The 22,951-nt window shown below is 39.5% G+C and overlaps 3 protein-coding genes across 3 annotated transcripts in view; all 3 read left to right on the top strand.

Annotated features, from left to right (window-relative positions):
* Positions 1 to 694: 694 nt before the first annotated feature.
* Positions 695 to 10,058, top strand: LOC140948584 (dual serine/threonine and tyrosine protein kinase-like). The gene is made up of 5 exons (XM_073397837.1): positions 695 to 1,465; positions 2,572 to 3,495; positions 5,555 to 6,102; positions 7,015 to 7,261; positions 7,986 to 10,058. The coding sequence occupies exons 1-5, from the start codon at positions 827 to 829 to the stop codon at positions 8,442 to 8,444; spliced, it is 2,817 nt and encodes a 938-aa protein (XP_073253938.1). The 5' UTR covers positions 695 to 826; the 3' UTR covers positions 8,445 to 10,058.
* Positions 10,059 to 11,240: 1,182 nt separating this feature from the next.
* Positions 11,241 to 13,001, top strand: LOC140948208 (uncharacterized). The gene is made up of 2 exons (XM_073397428.1): positions 11,241 to 11,618; positions 12,348 to 13,001. The coding sequence occupies exons 1-2, from the start codon at positions 11,241 to 11,243 to the stop codon at positions 12,999 to 13,001; spliced, it is 1,032 nt and encodes a 343-aa protein (XP_073253529.1).
* A 7,358-nt stretch (positions 13,002 to 20,359) lies between these two features.
* LOC140948207 (polycystin family receptor for egg jelly-like) overlaps positions 20,360 to 22,951 on the top strand; it is a gene marked incomplete at its 5' end in the record, with an annotated part of 33,982 nt that continues 31,390 nt past the window's right edge. The window contains one exon of the mRNA XM_073397427.1: positions 20,360 to 20,417. Within this exon, the coding sequence (XP_073253528.1) occupies positions 20,360 to 20,417 (58 nt within the window). The remainder of the gene's footprint in view (positions 20,418 to 22,951) is intronic.

The raw sequence follows: 22,951 nt of genomic DNA, 5'->3' as shown, positions 1-22,951 counted from the left end.
GTAAACGGCCCGGGGTCTTACAATTGAGTTGCATAGGCTATTTTGATTGTTTACAATGTATTCTTTTTTCGTAGAATATTTAAAGTCAGCAATAAAAAAAACGTTTCGATGGTACAGCATCAAGATTGGTAGAAAGTGTGTTTGTTGTTTAATTTGTTCTTAAAAAAATGTTGCTCGCACTGACTCTGGTTTCACCTCTTCTAAAGAGGAAGTTGAAGATTTTCCGTGATGCTAAACTCTCGAGTGCTAAAATAAAATGAACTAGTACGAGTGCAATGTTCGTTATACTTTTTATATGCTTAAAATCTATGCATTCGTTTGCAAAACAATTTAATTTGTTGATGTTGCGAGCGTTTTCTTCCCCATGTGATTTTCTTGTGTTTTTCTTGGAGCTTCGGATGTTGGACTTATAATGTAACGTATAATGACGGTCACGTTTTTGTGCCAGATTGCATTGTTCTGATATAATTCAGATACCCAGTAGGAGAAAGAATTTCTTTCGCTTCTAGCCTGTGTTTACAGTCACAATGAAATGGGACCAGCTTAATTTTAAAAAATGAATATACCATCTCTAATTTTCTATCTTCTTCTATCCGGCGGAATGACTGTGCCATAACAGAGTCACGCAGTCTCCAAATATTTCCATATTTGGATCTAAGAGCCTTATATGTAATGGCGAAATTTCTCAATTGGACTCAAAAGAGCAATTTTGTTGCCGCAGAACAGGAGTCGATTCGGTTCGTTCGGTTGTGTAGTTTTGTCGATGTGTTGAAGGTTTGGAAAACAGGTCATTTATCATTTTATTTATGTCTTAAATTCTCTTAACATGGCTGCAAATCTCCCTTACGAAATAAGCAAGTTTCAAGAGCATTCGCGGCTTCTAAAGCAAATAAAGCGAGATACAAACAGATACTTTCAGGAAATTCAAGACTCGGGGCAGTTCAGCGAAGATGTTCTTGCTGCCTACTTTCCCGAAAACGAATATCAGTCGTTGGCAAGAGTCTGCGAGAAACCTCCAACGATTATTGTCATCGGACAAACGTGCTTTGCTAAAGTCTGCGTGATAAACGAACTGCTTGGCGAACCTGTCCTTCCAGTGGTCGGAGAACTCGATAGTCGGACATCATGGCGGATGATTCGAATAAAGTATGGGAATATTTCAAACGTGAGCCTAGTTTTACCGGATAGTTTTGAGCTAGCGGCGAACCTAGATGCTTATGAAGGTTCATGGGAATGTGTACCAAGAGCAGACCTCGAATTAACGGAGGTCGAAAGAGACGATCCCGCCATGGCCAGCGCAGTTGCAGAGGTTTCGTTGAATCATCCTTTGTTGAAAGCAGGCGCCGAGTTAGTTTGTTCTCCAAGCAACCAGGAGGGCGATGTAGAAAATATATTTCGAGCCTGTTGCGAGGATGTTCTTCCAATCGTTCTTTACGCCATAGAGTTTGATATCTTGACAGAAAAGGTTGGTAAAGTCTTATGTTTCGTCAATGTGAAACTTTTGTTGTTGTTCCGTGGTAATGGGTTTGATTACGTCCGCGCGTGGTTGAGCAGGTTTACTCCTGTGTAAATGATACATAGCGTACGAAACTAATCGAAATTAATCAAAGGACTTTGTTCTTTGAATGTTGTTCGAAACGAACTTTTATTGAAAATTGCCCAATCATGTAATTGTAATTATTCTCATTTGAAGTCTGCGCGAATTGACCTTTCCTCTGACAGTACATCAATGTACAATGTTTGTTTCGCCTTTTGCCTGAGTAGACGAAGCTTTCATCGTGCTTTGTTCTGTCAAACTTATAGCATCTCCTGGAGAAATGGCCACTTCAAGATCAAAAATAACTCTTGTTATAAATACAATGACGCATACAGTAACTTATGTTTTATTGACTGAATATTTAACCATGCATGAACTAAGCTGAGGTCTTGGCATATTGTCAAATTCTCCTTTCGTTTCGGAAGCAAATATGGGGCAAGTTAGAAAAAGAATCTAGCATTTTCTGGCTTTTTCGCTCACACCCCTTCGATTATTCTGAAACGGTCATGAACAATTTTGTGACTTGAAGCACTTTCAAAATTTAACCGATTTTTGCAGTTGAACTGTGACAACTACTATTTACAAGATTACATATATTGCTATGTCTGTCTTTTGATGACTTTGACTTTGACTCTGTTTCTGGTTGAAACCAGCTTTCGAGACAGATTACAATCCAGGAAAATCTCGTTTTCATGCCCTGAAGGTTTTTGTTAGGCTCGATTTCTGTTTCCCAATTTTTTTTTTTCAACCCAACTTTCATGTTCAACAATTTAAAACTGTGGGACATTTAGCAGAGAATTTAGTGAACTTGAAATATTTTTCCTTAAGGTGTTGAATACCTATAGGAATTTTGGATGAGGCAAATTTAAAGTTGCTATAGGGGGAAAATCCTTGATAATGAATAAAATTGTCATCCCTCTGTAGTAAACACTTAGCTGTTAAAATGTCATGTATGTGTGCTGCTGGCAAGGATAGACCATTTTATTTTTTTTATCTTTCTTGTATTTACATTTGTCTACTTCTGCTTTATGTAGGACAAATCAGAACTCCTTCAGGTGAAAGCTCTAGCTCCAGACATGGCAGTGTTTTTTGTCAAGTGCAATAGAAATCCACCTGCTGAACTTACAGATTCCATGACAGAATCTGGGCGCAATGAGGTCCTTGATAACTTGAGTGAGAAGGATGATGGCTTGGTTCCCGGACTCGTTAATGTAGAGAAAACTGTAACTGGGGAAGAAAAATCAAAGACTAGTAAGACAAGGCTATTTGAACAGCTCTGTGAGTTGAAATACTTGTCATTAGAAGAAGACAATGACAAGTTACTAGACAGAGGTTCGCAGTCAACAAACTCTTCTATCTTGGCGGCCACGCGGCCCAAATCAAATCTTATTGAAGACTTTTCCCTTTTTCCCTGTTTTTTGCTTTTTGTGCGACAAGTGCTTCAGTACAATGTGGTCTGGGCAGCAACAGTTTTGAATGAAGCACATGTCAGAGTTCTCGGCATGTTCATCACTACTGCCTTCGACATGGCCCGGGACATGGTCATCACCCCTCGAAGACTGGATTATGCTCGAGAGAAAGAAGAAGACCTGTATAAAGCCCTTATGGAGAGCGCCAGTAGAAAGCAGGAAGAAATTAAAGACCTTATACACTCAGCTATTTCCTCACTTACAGAACAAATATTAAAAGAAGTTGAGGAGTTGAAATTTGAAGGAGTAAAACTTGTTGCAGATGAAGAACTTGCAAATCCTAAAGATCTTCAGTACTGCACAACTGTCATTCAAGAGCTTGTTCTCGCAAGAATCAACAATTCTGTGGCCCAAGGGTTGATCAGTTCTGTTCGGTATCTGCAAGATAATTTTGTGGGGACTCTAAAAAGGTGTATTGAGAGCTTGGAAAAGATGGATTTAGAAGGGATCCATGAGAATGGAATATCTGCAACATCATCCCTGAGACATGTGAGTACATTGTACAAGTTGCCATCCTTTAAGTTCTCCCTAAAGCTTCTTCTTATCTTGTCTTCATCGTGAATTTGCTCTTATTATTTCCATGATTACTTGATTAAACTGGAAATATTTTGGTAAAGCATTGTGGGTGGGAAGCATTGGCAGCGAGGGTTATTTGGTAGGTTAAGAGCTATATATATATAGGTGTAGAGCCATCCAACATTTGATTTTGCTTGGCTTTTATTGGCCTGGTTTAGTTAGCAATGTGTTGTGGGTTGGTAATTTCCTAGATCTATTAAACTGTTGCTACTTTAGACAACATGGTTAAAATTGTTGGCCAGGTTGAATATTAACTTTGCATTGTTTTTTGGTAAATGTAAATTATTTATGAAGTCGCGGTTGCTAGGACACTGCATCAGCTGTAGGGAACTACAGAGTGTTTTCACTTACCTGGCCAGCATATATACAAATTTATTGTAACAAAAGAAAGCATTTGCATAAGAAAAGAGGTCAACTCCCAGGGGACTGGTTTGGGACACCAACATGGCCACCATTTCATTGTTTTGGGACACTAATATGGCCGCCGTGACATCATGTGAAAACACTCTATAGTATGCCCTTTCGCCACTTAAAAAACAAGAAAGAAACTAGGCCAAGCTCACCTTCGCCAAGACTTCTGGTACTGTTAAAAGGGACAGGGGAAGAAATTGGTGAATACAGTGTAGAAACAATGCAGGGAGCTTTTTGGCTCCAGTTCTCTTTTTGTTACTAAAGTGGTGAATGTTCTCCTTTCTGGGGTTCATGCTTTTAGAAGTTTCAAAGTTAAACTATTAGCTATTGCAGCAATCCTGACCTTCATGTACATGAACTTAATTACAACTGTACTTGTAAATTAGGCTGATAAGCAATGATGGTGCATATATGTCAATTCTCCCAGATTATCCTGGAGTCCCCTGGCTACAGCACTGATTTCCTATCTCCCGTACGGGTCAACAAATCTCCCAGATAAAATGGACTTTTGAACATTTCTATGCTTTAGTTTGAAATTTAGCCCTTTTTCCACTCAAAATTTGAACTATTTTTTATTCATTGTAGGGTTTCTGGGACATTTTTGCATTTTTGCATGTATTTAGTCATTGGCAAAGATTCTTTCGTCATTACAATGATGAAAGGGAATTTTGATAGCATGTAATTCATGTAAGACTTGATATAATGTTCTAACCCTTGGAGGCTGGGTCAATTTGTGGGTGGAGGCGGGGGGAAGGGTTGGTGGGGCAGTTGACATTCCGGGAGGGTTAGGGCAAAACAGAGACAGGGTTCGCACAGTCTTCAAAAGTCCTTGAATTTTTGGGGAAGTCCTTGAAAAGTCCTTGAATTCCATTTTTCCTTGAAAAGTCCTTACATTTCTGTGCAAGTCCTTGAAAAGTCCTTGAATTTTCTTCAACTTTGAATTTAGTTGCATTTAAAGTGTTGTTTGATGATGTTTGGTTGTCCTAGACAGAATATGAACCATAACTCAGAGCATTTAAAGGTTATTCACACAAACTGCTCAATGTTTTATTAACTATCAATTTAAGAGAAGTGAACTGAAAAATGTAGAGAAGTTGGTGAAGCAAACAGTTCAAGCCTTAGAGCCTTATAAGAATAGACTGGAAATGTGCGTTTTTGTACAATCCGTTAAATTATATTCCAAGTAGGTGGTCCTTGAAAATCTAATGTGGTCCTTGAAAAGTCCTTGAAAAATGGTTGGAATTTTTTGTATGAACCCTGAGAGAGTCTCCAGATTTTAGATCTTTGGAGTTTGGCATCTCTGAAGTTGGAATGTTAACCCTTGCAATTTTTTAGTAAATATAATTTATGGACGTGGTTGCTAGGACACTGTAACAGTAATTAATTTTAGTATGCCCATGTTCTTCTGTGTGTTCGAAGAGGTTATTTAATTTGGCTTAGCAAATTCATAGACTAGCTTTGAAAAGTGCAAAATGCATAGTTTTTTTACTTAGTAAGCAGATACCAATGGTGTTGAAAGGTGAAAAGACAAGTAACTTATGATTGTGATTTTAATCATCAGGTGTTGGACTCTGCATATCAAATTGAGGTCACAGTGCGAGCGAGCTCCTCACTTGCTCGACTTTTGTGGGAAAAGATGAAGCAGGCTATCCAAACACTGCCAGGTCAAGCTCCTCCTAAGGTAGATGGTGCCTGGAAAAGAAAAGTAGCACAAGACATGCTGACAAGTCTGAGTGAAACTCGACTGGCAAGACATATTTGCTCACAGTTCAGACTACGCCTGCAGAGATCCCACGAAGCCTTTGCTACCTCGCTACGAATACTTGAAGCTCACCACTGTGGAAGACTTGAAAGAACCGAGGAGAAGCGGATGAGAGTGAGAAAATGTCATGCTCCCAAAATTGCAAGACTTGCTCTAGAGAGTACTTCACTGAGAGATGTGGTGGTGTTTGGGATGCCGCAGATGGGTCGGGAAGTTGGAAGGGGCCAATATGGGGTCGTGTATTCTTGTGAACGGTGGGCTGGCCATCATCCCTGTGCTATCAAATCTGTCGTTCCTCCTGATGACAAGCACTGGAATGATTTGGCCTTAGAATTTTATTACACAAGGTAAAATCCAATGATACAGCTGTACAATGGATTGGCCATACCAGTAATTTTCCTTCATTGTGGGAATCCCAGTTCTCTGATCTATACTGGTAATAATTCTTCCCATCTGTTTATCATTTCCCCACCTCCCACTAACCCCATTCTAACCCCCCCCCCCTTCCCCTCGGCTTCCCTTGTGTTTACAATCCAGGGGTAAGTAGTAAGTTTTCGGTGCCATCCCCTTTGTATAGATGACCAAATGGTAGATCGGAGTACCGGCACCAGTGTACTCCGAGTACAGTACCCACCTTCAAGCAAGAGGCCGACTCTCAATTCAACTTTCCCTGCCTACTCAACCTTGGGCAGCCTTTTACTTGAAAATTATAATGAAAAAAACTGTCAATAATATGTCAAACAGTGGACCTAATGGGATGTACATGTGTACTCTGCCACGTTTTTATTAATGGCCTGTACATTTGACAGCAACTGTATCCAACACATAGCTTTAGTTGGTTACTTTAATTTCACAAGCCACATTGGAATTTGGTGCTCGTAACACAACAACTGGAAATCTAGCCTGCTTCGCAGAGATAATTTAACTCCAGTAAGTACATTTAATGTCTGCAAAGCAGTGCAAACATCCTTTTTCTTGACACCCAACTGACTCAACAAATTACCAAAAGTGCATTTCGTATTTCCTTTCAACTTGATGGGCAAATTGACAATGGCTTTTTTAACAGGCTAGTCATGGTGAATACTCAAATCCTGGTACACAGTTGAGGCCCAGAACAAGGGTTTCGTTACTGTTTCATAGACGGACTTAACCAGAGTTTAGTTTCACGTTCGGTACAGGCTACTGAAAATCTTGATAAATCACATAATTAATGCTAGTTTAACCCGCATTGCCTGATCTGTACTTTTTATTCACTCCAGGTCCATTCCAAAGCACAGCCGTATTGTGTCAATCGTAGGATCGGTGATTGACTACAGTTATGGCGGAGGGAGCTCCCCAGCCGTCCTGCTGGTCATGGACAGGTTACAGCGAGATCTGTACCAGGGGATCAAGACTGGACTCAACTACCGAGGGAGACTGCTGGTTGCCCTTGATGTGGTCGAGGGAATTCGCTTTCTGCACAGTCAAGGATTGGTTCATCGTGACATCAAGCTTAAGAATGTATTGGTAAGCACAGCTGCATACTGTACGTGAGGTTATATCATTGATTCAGTCTCCATTTGTAGTAATTATTGATCATACCAAGGGAGGATGTTTTAATTGTGTGGGTTTCAGTCAAGTCACTTAAAAGTCATCTCGCCTAAAGTCATGTCGCCCGAAACCAAATTTTTGTTACGTGAAACTTATAGTAAGGTTTTTTCAAATGTCGGCTCCAGAAAGTAAGGGGTTAGATTTTTAAGAAACTGCGCTGTGTACTCCAAAAGTCGAGGTTTATGAACTTGGTTGCAACCATGAAAAGATTCAGGAGCTGACGTTTAGAATGGTACAGGTAGCCTTTTGTCAGAGTGTAAGGCTTGGGTAGCCTGTGTAGCAGGCGTTCGAAGGGGAAGGGGGGACTCTGGCGAGGTAACAAGCGCGTGGAGTAGGAAGGGTTACACGTACTTCCCCCCTTCCCTCGCGCCTGAATTTCCTCTTTCCCTTCCTTTTCAAACGCCTGCCACACAGGCTAAGTTTTGGGTTATCTTCTTTGTAGGATAACAGAGGTCTCTATTAGGTCTTTCATAGAATGTTGTCTTATATACGTAGACTGGTTGTTGGGATGTTGACCTGAGGGGGATTAACGGCACAAACTGAGAATATGAGATTTTTTAAGGAACTGTTGGATCATAATTGCGTGAACAGAGTTAAGGGCGCAGTGCTGTGTGTCCTAATATGTTTCCTTGCTTTTCAGTTGGATGCTAGGAACCGTGGTAAGATCACAGATTTGGGATTCTGCAAGCCAGAAGCCATGATGTCTGGCTCGATCGTAGGCACTCCAATACATATGGCACCCGAACTGTTTTCTGGTCGTTATGACAACAGCGTGGACGTGTATGCGTTTGGTATTCTATTTTGGTACATCTGTGCCGGCACTGTACGTCTCCCATTAGCGTTCGAGCAGTGTGCAAGCAAAGACCACCTGTGGTCGGCCGTTCGACGCGGAGTCCGACCCGAACGTTTAGCGAACTTCGACGACGATTGTTGGACTTTGATGGAGGCGTGCTGGAGTGGGGACCCGAGCGGCCGACCGCTTCTCGGAATTATTCAGCCGAAGCTAATTGAAATCATCAAGAGGGCAGAGACCCGCCGCGGAAACTCAGTTAAGCAACGCCAGCAAAGCAGGTCTTTCCATGAGCTTGAAGTTCTTTAATGAGCAAGTCTCGCTTAGACGATGAACTAGGAGTCTGACAGTGATCAGCTGAATGTGGGGCCAGAGGTGTAAATTTTGTCCTCTCAGAGTTTGATGGAAGGTCAACTCAGATTATTTTCTTTTGGTGTTATTTTGGATAACATGAAGAAGATGAGAAACGTTTGGAGGAAGAAGCACCTCAACAACCTACTTGCATGTACTGGCACAAAGCTATTATCGACTGAATAAAAAAGTTCGTCAGTTATCGTAATTAAGCTCATGCTTAATTGCATGGGTTTATCAATATTAAAAACTCGAGATTGTGCTCATTCATTTTCTTTGTTCTCCTTTTTGGGCAGAATGGGGCATTTTTTTACGCTTTTATAGAATAAACCACGAATCTTTCAAGAGTTTGTGTTAAGCAGGAACTTAAACTTGAGTAAACAGGGAGACAAAAATATTTACCTTTTATTTTAAAATGGGAGAAGCTTGATTAAGTAATTCTCATGTTTGCCTGCGTAAATCTTAAATTGCGTTAAATCCTAGAGTACCTCTTAAAATTTTACGGCGACCTAAGTAAGTTGGCCCCCTTTGTTTACGATCGTTGCCGCGTGCATTCGACGAGTTGTTGAAAATGATCGAGGAATGTCTGTGACGCGTGCACTGAATGGAATTTGATCGTAATTTTTTGAGAACGCCCCCGAATAATGAAGAAGGTTTTGTTTTACGATATGATGGTGAGTCTCGCAGAATAACAAATTGAGCGGTGGTCTTAAGTACTCAAATTAATTGTTAGCTCAAAGTAAATTTTACGTCCAGTCCGTACTGCGCAGGCTCAACGAGTTTATATGTTTTTTTTCTTTGTCTTGAAAAATAATTTCTTTATGTATGGTTTCATAAAATGTACCAATTCGTGACGTCTTGCAGAAAGTGAACTAGTTGTTGTCGTCCGCCATCTTAACCTGCGATGTAAATTTTACTTTTCGGGTGGCGAGAAGCGACGAACGGGAAATACGTCCGTGGATCTGAGCTTTTCTCGCGGTGAAATTGAAGAATGAAACATTGAAGTGGCTTCACAGCCAGGATGTGATAATATCTCCATGTGTAGAAATGATGTACTGAGTTATGCTTAAGGGAAGCACTATCTTGTGATCCTCAAACAATTCAAGGCTGAGCCTGCGCAGTAAGGACTGGGAATTAACTTCAACGTGTTATTATTATTACTTTTTTATGCCAATCAAAATCCGCACTGTGGTATGATGCGATGTGTCGGTATTTAGTGTTTCTCGTAACAAATTGCACTAGTGTGATACGTTAATATACCTGGAACTTCACTTCAAAGAGAAACAAACTTGTAGGCTCTAAAGACGTTCCAGCTTAATCTAGGTTTTGGGATTGAATGTGTAAATATTGGAGCATCGGTCTATTGCGATGAAAAAGAAAAATTATTTTTTTAATAAAATATATCTGAGGGTTTTGCCTCTAGCGTAAAAGTACATAAGCTTGGGATCGGGTAAATAATGGAAATCATTTATATTTTGCTATAACTGTTTAATAATTACAAATCAGAAGTCCATGGATATAGTGTATATATCTCGCTGATAAGTTATTAAACAAAATTCTCGTGCCTGTGAAGTGACGATTTCCGTCTTTTCGGTCTCCTACAACTCTTCTACTTTTTATGTTGGTATAATAGAGCGGTGGATAGTAATTATAGGGGGAATAGTTGTGTCATTTCCGATCAAGCCCCGAGGGAAAGCAACTTCCCGATCTCTTGCCTTTCCTCTGACGTAGTGTTTACATACCATAGTAAGAGCGGTCAACACTCTCAAGTTTGTTTCCCACCGCTTTCTTGTCGCATGCGATTCTTCTTTCCACGCCGTCTTCTCAAAAATCGTGGATATGCATGTAAATTATTCATGTTTTTGTCTGCTTTTTGAGGCAGAACATGTAGTCCATTACCGCTCCTCTGCGTGTCCCTCTTTTCTGTCGATATCCAAACGATTGACGTCAAACTTATTTGGTTGGCAAAAATCTAAATTTGGTCAATTTTAGTTGGTCATGAAGAATTAGCCAGGGGGTCTAACTAAAGACACTCGTAAATGAGAAATATTGAATTAAGTCGTATAAGGACTATTTCCCCCTCGCCCCCCTTCCCCACAGATTTTTAAGGAGCAATCATCAGTTCTGTGATAAATAGCCGAAACGATTTTTTAGTTTGTTGTGATGAAATACTCTTCGCGTGTGTTTTGATAGAGGTGCCATGTTTATTTCCATAAAAAAAGGTTGTTGAAAGAGCGTTTTGACTCACTTAACTACGATATTTCGTTTTGCAAATACCGAACCTTCAAGAGCGAGCTGGAATTTAACAATTCGATCGCCACTTTTCTTTTTCAGGCTTATACGAGTCCTTTGAAAATAATCAGAAGACAAAATTAAAAATAAAAACTTTAATTTCCGGGCAGTTGGCTGGTAATGGGAGTACTATACAAGGCGAACCAATAAAGTCCACACTTTTGTTTACAAAAAACTCCTGATTATATGAGGATAGGCTCAAAAAATGCGTGCTAATCAGTCAGGAGTATATTAATTCAATTTTCTGTCGGTTAACTTAAAAAAAAATAATTATACCTGAATGGTCCTGTTATATATGGGTCAAAACGTATTAGAAAAGAGGTGGATGGCTAACAGTTTCAAAATGATTAATTTCTTTAAACTTGTTGTGTGCTTAAAGGATGAAAAGTAATTAAGTGAAAAGTCAATTGTTTTTTATCTAAAGCTTTCGACTTGGTCAGGTGAAGAAACAGCCATAGCTCGATGGCACGAGTTTCTGAATACAGAATGCACTTGCTGAAAAATTTCGCCATCATTATGTTCTCACTTCATCGATCATGTCTTCCAAAAGAAATTGATCCGGTGCCGCCTACAAGTCTCTCTATCAATGGAGCGTATATAACACTTTACGGATATGCTTCCAAAGGTCCAAAACTTGACCGCCATATGTCACGAAGCATGCTGCATTGCAGTCATCTCTGCTTGAAAAACACAAGGTGTATTTCGTTTAATTATCAAGTTTCTTTTCCTAGAAGTGGATTGTGTGAACTAAGTGAAGAAGGCATTTTGTCAAAAGAAAGACGTGAAATGCTAAGAAAGATGCCTGGTTTCGTCTTTGTCCAAACAGAAAGGAAAGATCTGGTGAGATTTGAAAAACTTATAGCTTTTTGATGCCTTGTAACTGGAAGTATATGTATATATTTTTCTCGAAGGGATCTAGGTTGAGATATGTTTATGCATGAGTGAAATTCTTTTTTGAAAAAGATAATGTACTATTAAACCGCTATCCTCTATAAAGTGTTACCGCCTTTTGTTTTGTCCGATTATTAGTTTGAGTTATTCAACCTCCGCGCCCTCCTATTTTCTAAGAGCAAAAGCCCTGCCCCGGGAATGTAATTATTTGTTACCTGGCATCATCATCATCATCATCATCATCATCATCATCATCATCATCATCATTATTTGATTTCATCATCATACGTAGTTGTGGTAGTATTCGGGAGGGCGGTATAGGTTGTACTACGTGCCTGTAGTATATACCGTTATAGTTTGAAATGTCGTATTTAAGTTTAAATCTATGGACAATGGTCATCTGACTAACGTGTCAAAACGAGATTTAAATAATTTTTAACTTATATCACAAAGTGCGATTTCGTATTAGGTTCATTAAAATTATAGAGAATCATGAAGATCTAGCATATGGAATAATCTGGTCTTTCATTGACGAAAATTTAAAAAATGAAAATGATTCTAGTTTGTCAGAAACCACGGAGAAAAAAAAACATTACAAAACAAAAACATCAACAAGATATTTGGACAATTATACTAGTGGATTATTGGTAATAGTATTTGTGTTTGATCCTTGTTTAGATAGCAAAGAGCTGCCTTGAATACATGCATGCAGGAAGGAGGTATTCTGGACATTACAACATCTTCGATTTGAAAGGGTTTTCCTACCCCGTCTACTGTGATCTGACGTCCGAGCCTAAAGCAGCTTGGACGCTCTTCATGTCTGGGAGGACACCCAGTGCTACAGGAACTGGCTTGTTTAGCAGAGTGCCCCTATTTGTGGATAAACCTACAAGCCAGCTCAATCCAAACTGGAATGCTTTCAGACTATCACTCTCTCACATGAAGCAATTGCGTTCCCGATCATCGCACTGGAGAATTACATGCAGCTTTCAGAATGATGGGCTCGTTCTTCAGGATTACGTTCGTGCTAAGGTCGTTGATTTTGACCCCATAGACTTCAAAGGGAAAGGAATTTGCAAGAAAGTCGAATACATAAACGTGCGAGGGCACAATTGTAGCGACTGCAAAACTGCTTGGTGGCAAGGTGACGATGTGCCGCTGTCTCACGATAGTTCAAAGGCACGCTGCGGGTTTGATCCGAGTTCTGGAGCAGTGGAGTCTGAAGATGACTTTGGACTCTACCAATACACAAATCCAACATTTCGCTGCACACTGTCGGGTCGAGAATCGACCACTAATTACTGGTTCGGATCATATTTGGAACCAGTATAAGTTATTGCCTTTTTTGCTGACAATCGAAAAGGAAATGTCTTGGATCGAGAGGCAAGCACAAAACCGTCCGGTGTTTATGTAACCTGCAGTACTAGTGTAGGTGTACTTTGGGACGGCAAAAGCTGCTTGTTTAGTTTCATATTGCTGTAGCTGCCATTTTTGATTCATGACAGAGGATGATTTGGAAAAGTAGAAATAGCAACCCTTAGGGTAGGTGCCAGGGCCTAAACACTTTAATTTAGAGTTTCAACTTGGAGCTTTCGAGAGCAAAAACATTCACGCGCCCGCAAGATAGCGCCACTGCAGGCTAGCCTTTATGAGCGATTCTGGTAGAAAAGTTTAATTATTAATACAAGAAGAACTGCCCGCCAAATTTGTTTCGAATAATTTTAGTCTATTTAACGAAAAAATTTTCTCCTTTGGAAGCTACTACGATACTACGTGTGATTACGATAGGCCATGATCTCATGAGGTAAAACGTCCAGAAACTCTCTCTCCCGCAGAAGCCTCTTTGTGTCGTAGGAAGGTTCTAGGCAACTGTCCACCTATCCCTCCCCTAAGCCAAAATTTTGCCCTAGGTGAGAAGTAAATGTTAATATTGACTCGGGGGAGGGGTAGGTGGGCAGTTTCCCAGAAACGTGTAGTGATCAAAAGAAACCGTGTGGGGAAGATTAATGGGAACGAGGGCTTTAAAAGGCGTCCCCACCGTCAGCCCCTGCAAGCTTTCGTTTTTTTTTTTTTCACACCTGCAAGAATCTCTTCGGTGGAGAGAAGTCCAGAATTACCCTTGTAACTCACAGTACCAGCAGAGAGGATTTTGGTTTGTATCAGATACTGAAAGAGACTTCACCTCTTAAATTACAATCTTGTGTTTAGTTTAATTATCAATAATGTCCCCGTCTATGATCTATGTGAATTCATTTGTGATAGTTCGCCGCTTTAAATTCCATTCCATCGTGCCTTTCGTCCACCGTTTACCTTCGAGCGCCATCTATCGACCGCTGATCATGAACAAATGAGACTCGTGGATTCCTATTAATATACAAGAGTGATAACACTTCAGTCATGCCTCGTCCTTCTTCCTTACCACAGTTTCGGCTTTCCACGATTACTCTATCAAGGACTTCAAGGACTTGTAACATTATTGCTTGAGGCTACGACTTTTGTAGTGGTCGAACGACAGTTGAATTAACGATACCATGAAGTTACTAAAATCACAGTCAAACAAAACTCATATGCTTCCCTTGTACCACCATTGTTGATCCCCTGTTACCAATATTTGATTAGACTCACCACAGGTCGACCTCACGAGTTTCTAAGAAAGCCAGGGGCGGATCTAGGGGGAGGGTGCAGGGGGTGCGCACCCCCCCCCCCCCCCCCTGAGATGACCTGCGGTTTTCTAATACAACTGGTATTCTGCGAAAAAAAAAAAAAGACTATGTGGTTTATTGGTGTTGAAGTAGAGCAAGAGACGAGTGCACCCCCTCCTAAAAAAAATCCTGGATCCGCCCCTGAAAGCGGAACGAGCTTTATAGATGGCCTGCGTAGCAGGCCTCGAAAGGGGTAGGGGGTAGGGGATAGGGAGGAAGGGAAAAAGGGGAGGGGGATTGGGGCTGCCACGCAGGCTATTTATAGACCCTGAAGCGACCGACCGAGCGACGAAGTCGGGAGAGGTCGAATGATCGTCCAGCACAATACTAAATTGGACAAAGGGCTTTTTCCAAAAGTCTACCCTTTGACGCGCGTCACAGGCATTTGTAGAGGCTTTGAATCATGGTAACATAGCCGCTATAGACTTGAAACCAATACTTTCATTTTTTGTTTTACTTTTTCACTGAATAATAAAAGTTTAATGGTCGGAAATAAGAGACTACATGCATAGGAGGAACTCTGCATGAATCAAACACTGCAGAGTAGGATTTAGATTCCAGGGGTGAATCTCCCAGCAAAGATCCTTTTTTTTACTCAGTTGTTGTTATTTTATGTGGTTACGATATGCAAGTCCTACTTGTTCTGGTATCCTTCTAGTCTCTTTCACTATCAGCAGCGGTTATCTTCTTCAACACAGCATGAATTAACCGCGTGTCGGCATGTGGCATATAAAAAAAATGAGGTTACCATAAGCTTGATATATGTTTGTTTTTATTGTTGTTGTTGGTTTTGTTGTTTAGGTTGTTCTCGTGTAAACTTTTTTGGGGGAAGTTTTCAGAAATCTGACCTGGAAGTAGTTGTATGGCACTAACGGGCATGATCATGATGAATAATAAAAATTTTTAAAAAAATTTAAACAACATGAAACTTCAGATAGATCGTAAAAAGGTAAATGAATAAATAGATTTCTACCTCTCAAAAAAATAATTCAGATCGGCTTTTAATTAAAAACGTATAATTACAGCAAGTTTGAGCAGATAGAGAGTAAAACAAAAATCATAGTCTGGATGGTAAAAATTCACTGTAGTTAGAAAGTAGGAAATTTGAGACAGATAAGCTTTCTTTTTCTCTAATGAACGTTAACACAGCTTTATCAAATCTGTTAATCACCCTAAAACTGATCTGTTAACTTGAAGTATTTTAATAATGAAGTACACTATCTAATCTAGAGAGAATCTGAAGCGTTTCTTATCGTGCCTAATCATTTGTACTCCTATCATATCAATACATTGTTTTTCTAGTTTTTTTAAATGATAAGAATGAAAATATATTTTAGAGTATTTTTTGTCCCGGTAGTAGAACTAATGGTTTAATTACTGAGAGAGGAGTACCGTGAATTCAACAATCTTTTTTGTCCTTATTAGTCATGTCTATTCCTGATTCCGTCTTATCTGTACACACAAAACCGTTTCTGGCCTTTATAGCGGTCATAAATTTTAAAGTTTACCACAAATAAGGTTTTAATCCATTGGACAATAGATTAGGTTTATTGTGACAATAATATAGATTTAACGTCATTATCTTTTATTTGCAATAGCGTGAAGCCTACCTCATTACCATAATAAATTATCACATCACTTCGAGGAAGAATGACGGAGTTTTCTTGAACGAAAAATGACCCTTATCCCCTCTTTGGTAAGTTTAATTTTCGCGGTTTAAAAAGCAGTTTGCCATCTGGAATTCAAACGTTTTTGTCTTCCTTGTAGAGTTTGGCTGTCATCATCGTTTTCGAAGTTTACCTTGCTGGGTGTGAGGAGGAGACAGAAGGTAAAGTACGCGACGAGCAAATCACTTTAAAAAGATCGCTTTTGTATAGGTGTTTTATGGTGCATTTTTGAATATTGAAAGTATAGTGACGTCTTTAAGTATTTTAAAGGAAAAAAACTGCTAAATTATTGGCCCGAAATCTATTCACATTTTGAAAATTTGTAGACTGTTTTAACGAGACGTTTAGAGCCGCAAAATTGATCAAACCGTATTTCATTCTTGTTTTTTTCTTCTTTAGTTTAGCATTATCCCTCGTTTTCTTGTCGAATTAAATTTGTTATTTGGAAAAGTAAAGAAGTTTACATACGGATTTTTTTTGTTTTTGTGACGAAAAAATGGAAAAGAAGGGAGAAAACCAAACTTATAAAACAAAAATAAAGAAAACATAAAAAGGGGAAATTGAAAAATAGAACAACTTTGCAAAAGCATAGGAAAGACCCAAAATTTAGCAGACTCTTAGGTTCTTAAACGTCACAAAAGTGCTTGTGAAAGCTCATAAAGAGTAAATTAAGGACGCCGCCTGGACGGCTGTAATGCTCAGATCATGCGATGCCGGATAAAGGTTGGCTTAGAAGGTTGTTAGAAGGGTCTTTATGATATTATAAGTACTAGTATTTAATAGTCCGTCATTTTTCTGCTCTTAAATGCATTCTTCTATCTAACGCCTGAAAGTTGATAATATAAAATTAGTAGATAGTTTTCTTGGGACTTGTACATAAGTCAGTCAATACATTGTTGCATTTTTTGCTTCTCTATGATAAAAGTATTCTGTTTATTTATCACTACTATAGCTCTTTTCGCGCGAATGTTTGCCACACCAAAGATAAACGGATGACCGTCTGAGAAGAAACCATGTTTTTGCTGTTCATGCTGTTGTTATTATTATACTCCAACAGTGATACGATAAACAAAAATCGCCACTCTAGTTCCAGTTAAAGTTACAAAAGAATATTTAAGTTCTTTAAAGAAGTTGCTGAAAAAATTAAAGTTAGCTTAAAAATGCTATAGAAACGGCTTTAGTCTTGGAACTTTAATTATCAAACGAGTGCTCTAACATACCAAGCACCTTATTCCAAAGTTCATTTTTCTTTTTTAATTTCGCTTAAAGGAAAGTTTAAATTTTGAGACAAACTAAGGCGTTTTCGCCAGAAATAAGGATAATTCCCCTTCATCACGAAATATAATGATAACAAATGACAAGCTAAAATCATATTGGTCATAACTCAGTTATAAATAAGGAATATGAACATCGCTTGAGTTACGTAATCAACGGAAACATTATATCACAACCTGCTCAAAAGTGCATTACTACGAATTTCCCAAAAAGGGTAGTTTATGGCAAACGGTATGTATATGCAAAGTTGCTTCTGCTAGGACGAGAAACATACATACCCGGGGGAAATCCCAAAATGTACGTTCGTCTAATTACTTCAGCAAGTCACGACTAATATCCGTAGTATTTTTGAGGATTCCGGAAAAGTAGCGAATTTGTCCGGAGTCAAGGTTAACTCTAATTATTTTCCACGATTTACAGTTCCACACGTCTCGTAAAACATTCATTTCGTGCCTTACGCCCAAAACAATTAACTGCTTATCTAGCTGAACCCTCGACATGTTCATTCAAATCCTTGGTCTTAGCTGTTTCTGTGAGTCAGTGTGAAGCCGTATCCAGTGAACTTTTGCTAGATAAGATAAATAAATTTCCTATTTGACGAATCGGAAAAATAGTGAGTGTATTATATTTATGCGTTTTTTGAAAGTATGTTCCTAATCACACACGAAAATAGTGCTAACATGTGTAAATAATATCGCATTCCTCCCTCCTATGGCTGTGCGTGGTGCAGGAGGAGGCGCTGAGAGGAATTCCAGCCATCCGGATTATCACCTTGTAGATCTGAAAGCGAGGCACGAGGCCTCTTTGCTCGCTTCAGGAAGAAAGTTATATACTGCCTAAAGAGCCACAGATGTGTTCAGAAAGAAGTTAATTCCCATTAGTCCTGGGCATGCCATGCAAACCACCCAATGTATATCCACCTCTATGGCTAACCTGGGCTACAAAGGACTTGCAGCTGCCTGACTCGGTATCTTTCTTGGTGTGCTCAGTGGTATTGCGTGCCAAGAGTGAGGGTAGCAAAGGTTTTATGCGTGACACCTGATTAGGCCCAAATTTCGCGCGTGACGCGTGAAAGCCCCAAAATAGGAACGTGATCCGTGAAACCAGTAATGCATGTGAAGCGTGATTTATCTTCTAAGATGTGCGGGACTCGTGAATTCTTTTTCGCATTTCGTGAAAATCAACGACAAAGGAAAGATAGATTGAGCAGTGCCTTTGGTTTCATTCTTTGCGCTACGTTTTTGTCCTGATTAATACAATACAATAACTTTTTTTTCAATGTACACGATAGTGATTAAAGCGTTGCCGCTTACGGGGTCGTCATTTATAAGTTAACTAAAACTTAAGCAATAAATGTATATCAAAATCGTCTTAATAATATAAAAAATTATCGTTCTCATCAGGTGAGGCATTGTTTGTGAAGATTCAGTCCGACAATCTAAATTACGTAGGTTGTCAGATTTAGAGGCCATTCTAGTGTAATGTGTAACGTTGAATGTCTTTGGAAGCTCAGGAGTAAGAAGGCTCCACACAACAGATGCTCTGTGTGCTATTGAATTTTTCATGAAATATTTGTTAAAACGTGGCACTATTACCTTATTATCAGTTCGTAAGTAATGCATTGGAGAAGTCTTCTTGGTAATGCCCCATGGAGGTAACCTGAAGGAGGGAGGAGTGCAGTCATAAAAGATCTTATATGCCAATGCTGCTAAATTAACTTTGTACAGAAAGTGTAAAGAATCCCATTAAGTATTTCGACACTAGACATATCTCGCGTAAGGCCGTATATTAACTTAGCAGCTCTACAGTGTAGTGATTCCAGGGCAAGGAACCCATCCTTGTTGGTAAAACTTCTCCATATCAGCAACGCATATGATACAGAGGGTAAGACTATCTTAAAATATAAGTGTGGGAGTATATTACGTGGTAAAAAAGAAGCGCGCTTTAGTAAGTTCAATTTGTTAACAAAACTTTTCTTCACTTTAAAAATATGTTGAGACCATGTAAGTTTGTTATGAATGGGCGCGATCCATTCAACCAAAATTTCCGGATGGAAATTTCGGTCCAAAACTCAATGGATCGGTTCGGTCCAACCGGAAAAGTTTCGAAAAAACTGGTCCACCTTTCCCGGATTTAGGTTGAATGGATGGCGCCCAATTATTACCTAGAGACCAGACCGTAAAACCCCACGTGACCAGTGATCTTTGAGTTCAATTCGTCTACTCTACAGCAATTCTCGTGTTGCTTTTTTGGCACCCAAACTACAGTCGCCATGGTAAAAAGAAATCACATCAGGGGTGTTGATGTGTTTTCAATTTGAACGCAAGATGACTGGAAACACGAATTTCCCACATTCGCAACTGCTCGTTAACGCACTTGAAGATCGCCCCACCGACATTCTAATGAGAGGAGAAGCGGGAAGAAGCTGCGATGATCATATAAAATGCGAATTGTGATCCATGATGACTGTGATTCGATTCTTTGCCCCTTTGATTAACAGGTGAGATTCGTCATGACACGTGGAAATTGGTTTATAACCAACGTGATAGGTAAGATTTGTCAAAATTTGTACGTGAAACTGGACCATGACTTCCCTTTTGCTACCCTCAAGAGTGTGTGTGTTGAGAGAGTTGTGTTTACCGTTCAGTCTACATTTGTGCATAAACCTCTTCCCCGCCGGCTGGGTAACATCTTCGCACGTTTTGAGGCCATCTAGAGTTTCTTTTTGGTAAAAATCAACTTGTGAAAGATTTCCGTTTTTGATAGTTTTTCAAAGTGAGTGTTTCCCAAAGTTGAGAAACAACTCTTTATTGTGAATTTTTATTCAGTGTTTTATTGTGCAAACCTTACCCTGCTTTTCCCTACTTGCATTTTGAGCTTAGTGGTTCCCAGGCTCCCACAAGCTGACTTCACATTTCAGTGATTGTCACGTGGGTGCAGTTCAAATTGACGCGGATCATGGTTCCCGAACATAACTCAGCATCAACTCTATTCAGTCTAGACAATTGATGTTATTTTCAAGGCAGACTGTGCTGTTCACTTGTGAAGTTGTTCACATGAAGATTGTTTCCAAGTCAGGTTCGTTTTCGAAAGGAAAGATAAAGGTATGGTGATGATAATGGCGGCAGTGGTGTCGTCTGTGTGGTGCTGGCTTTTCTTTAGCATTACTTTGTCGCGCCGTGTTTACTTGCTGACTTTTAGAATTTTGCATACGTTTGTTGCTAATTTCTCTTTTTCTTGGATTAACTTTGTTTCTGTGAAAAAATTTGTCTGTGTGTAAGATTTCCACACAGCCGCCATACCATGACTAAATTATTCGCCCTGCCATGTAAGAAAATCCGAAACAGTCTTGGATTCTGGATTCCACGCCGTGGATTCCGGATTCAAGGTAATGGATCCCAGGTTCTTTGTCAGTGGAACTTGGATTCTGGATTCCCATCGTTAGTGGGATTTCAAAGCCCTTGAGCTGTATATTTATGGATTCCAAATCCCAGGATTCTGGATATTTCCACAAGCAAATTTTCCGGAATTCTGGATTCCACACGAAAAAATTTGCTGGATTCCGGAATCTGGATTCCTTACATGGGGTGATATTATGCATAAAGCAGTTACATACTACAGTTTCTCACAAACAGTTTTTGTGATGACTAGAGATGAATCATGTATATGTATGAATAATAAATGTATGTATGAGGCTGTGGGAAAATCGTACCAATTTCTATTTATTTATGTTTCTCAATTTCCTTGAAATTCCTAGGACTTTTTTGAAAACCAACCTAAGGTCATCAAGCAAAGTTTGGAATTCCTATAAGCATTCCATGTCAGTTATAATGTTCCAATACACGTTGATCCCTACAAATTCTGAGAACTCTTAGCTTTTCTAATTGGTAATGAAAGTTTGTCTCCTGTTATGTATGTGTGGGAATAGTGATCCTTATATATAAATTTCATTATTTTATGTCATTTTGTTCTGCTTGAAATTATTAGTAACACATTTTAACTCCCCCTCTTCTCTCCTCTCTTCTGCCTACATTAAACCTTTTGTACCCGATTGTTAAGGCTATACTCATTCTTTCTCCTACAGAGAAAAGCAATCCCTAAAGGTGCAAAATAATTCATGGCATGCGTCCCATAGGATGCAAAGATTGATCGATCTGAACATGTGTATTTGTAGAAATATCCGGCCCATTTACTTAATTTCTGTGGCTTTTATTATGGCTGCTGTTTAACGATGCATATTTCTTCTAGCCTTTATTAGTCCCGCTTGCGTAAGCAGTGAGACTCATAATCTGCAACGCGTTTTTCGCCCTGGAGGGTAGTCCCTTATATAGGCTATATAGGTATTTGCTGCGCCAAAGGATATGGTTTTTTTTAGCCATTTTGGTATGAAATAGGGTATGGTTTGTGCACCCTAGTCTTGAATTGGGTGTGTTTTCTAGAAGATTTAGCCACTTCTTCATCATTTGACGATAAGACCATTTCCCTTTTAATGTTTACACAAACTACTGTGTACATGCCGTAACAGCTTGTCACACACTCCGGTCACACCTCGGGCTCCAGGGCTTCAGGTCTGAAGTAGGGTATCAAATTTTTGATCAGGTCTGAAATAGGGTAGGGAAAATCTCAGATTTTGGTCTGAAATAGGGTGAGGGTTTCAGGAAGCGTGCCGCACACCCCCACCCAATTTTTCTGGAAGTAACTCCTCTGGAATTCTTGGTTGTATTTAGGACACAAAAGGGAGGTCATTGTGCCAGGCGTTCCCTGCGGAGAACATGGAAACTGGGACTGAGAATCGTTATGTGATCGAAGCCACGCTTGTTTTGCAAAGAAAGCTTAGGAAAGATTAAATTTAGAGCTTTTCCAAAACGTGTTGGTCCACAAATTCTATTGCTTGAAAGCATTGATTACTTAAGAACAAGTGAACGCATAAGAATCTTAATTAGCAAAATTCTGATGTTTGGGTGTTGTAAACTTTCACTTTATGCAAATGGGTCTTTATGATGAGCATGCAATTTTTTTTCGGTAATGAAAATCTGGAATCGAGGCCCTTGAATTTTCATGTATTCATACACACGTATACCCTGGTACCGCAGAGGTATTTCTGGTCGTCGCTAACATGCATACTAAATCAATTCAGAAACAAATAAGAAGTATCGACTTCAATAAAGTAGGAAGTAAAAAACCTTTAGCGAGTAAATCGTGTTTGTTGTAGAATTAATCGCCTCCTTGTTTCTAATCTCAAAGCAGGCGAGACTGACTAAGGGATAGGGGATGGTTTTCCTCCCTCCCCTCACTGCTATAAACCCTAATCCCCCTTTTTACATTTGAAATTAAGATAGCTGCCATAAAGTTAAGCACTAACTCTTGATGATCTTACAGAAAAGTAGGGGACCGTGAACAGTCTACCACTTCACTTGTATCTGTGGCTGTCATGACTGTAAAGCTTATTTTCCTAGCTATAAAGTTATATAGCTTACCCTTATCTGGTGATCAAATTTCATGATCTATTGTCAGAGAAATGTGTAGAGTCAATTTGTGTCAGCAGGGGGTATACAGGCACTATTGTATCTCCTCCATGTATTTGTAATCTGTACATAGGTCTACATATAAGGTGACAAGTAAATGAGGTGATACATGT

Source organism: Porites lutea, chromosome 9 (assembly GCF_958299795.1).
Source record: "Porites lutea chromosome 9, jaPorLute2.1, whole genome shotgun sequence".
Lineage (NCBI taxonomy): Eukaryota > Metazoa > Cnidaria > Anthozoa > Scleractinia > Poritidae > Porites > Porites lutea.
Note: the sequence above shows the minus strand (reverse complement) of the source record. Positions and strands in the feature narration are given on the sequence as shown.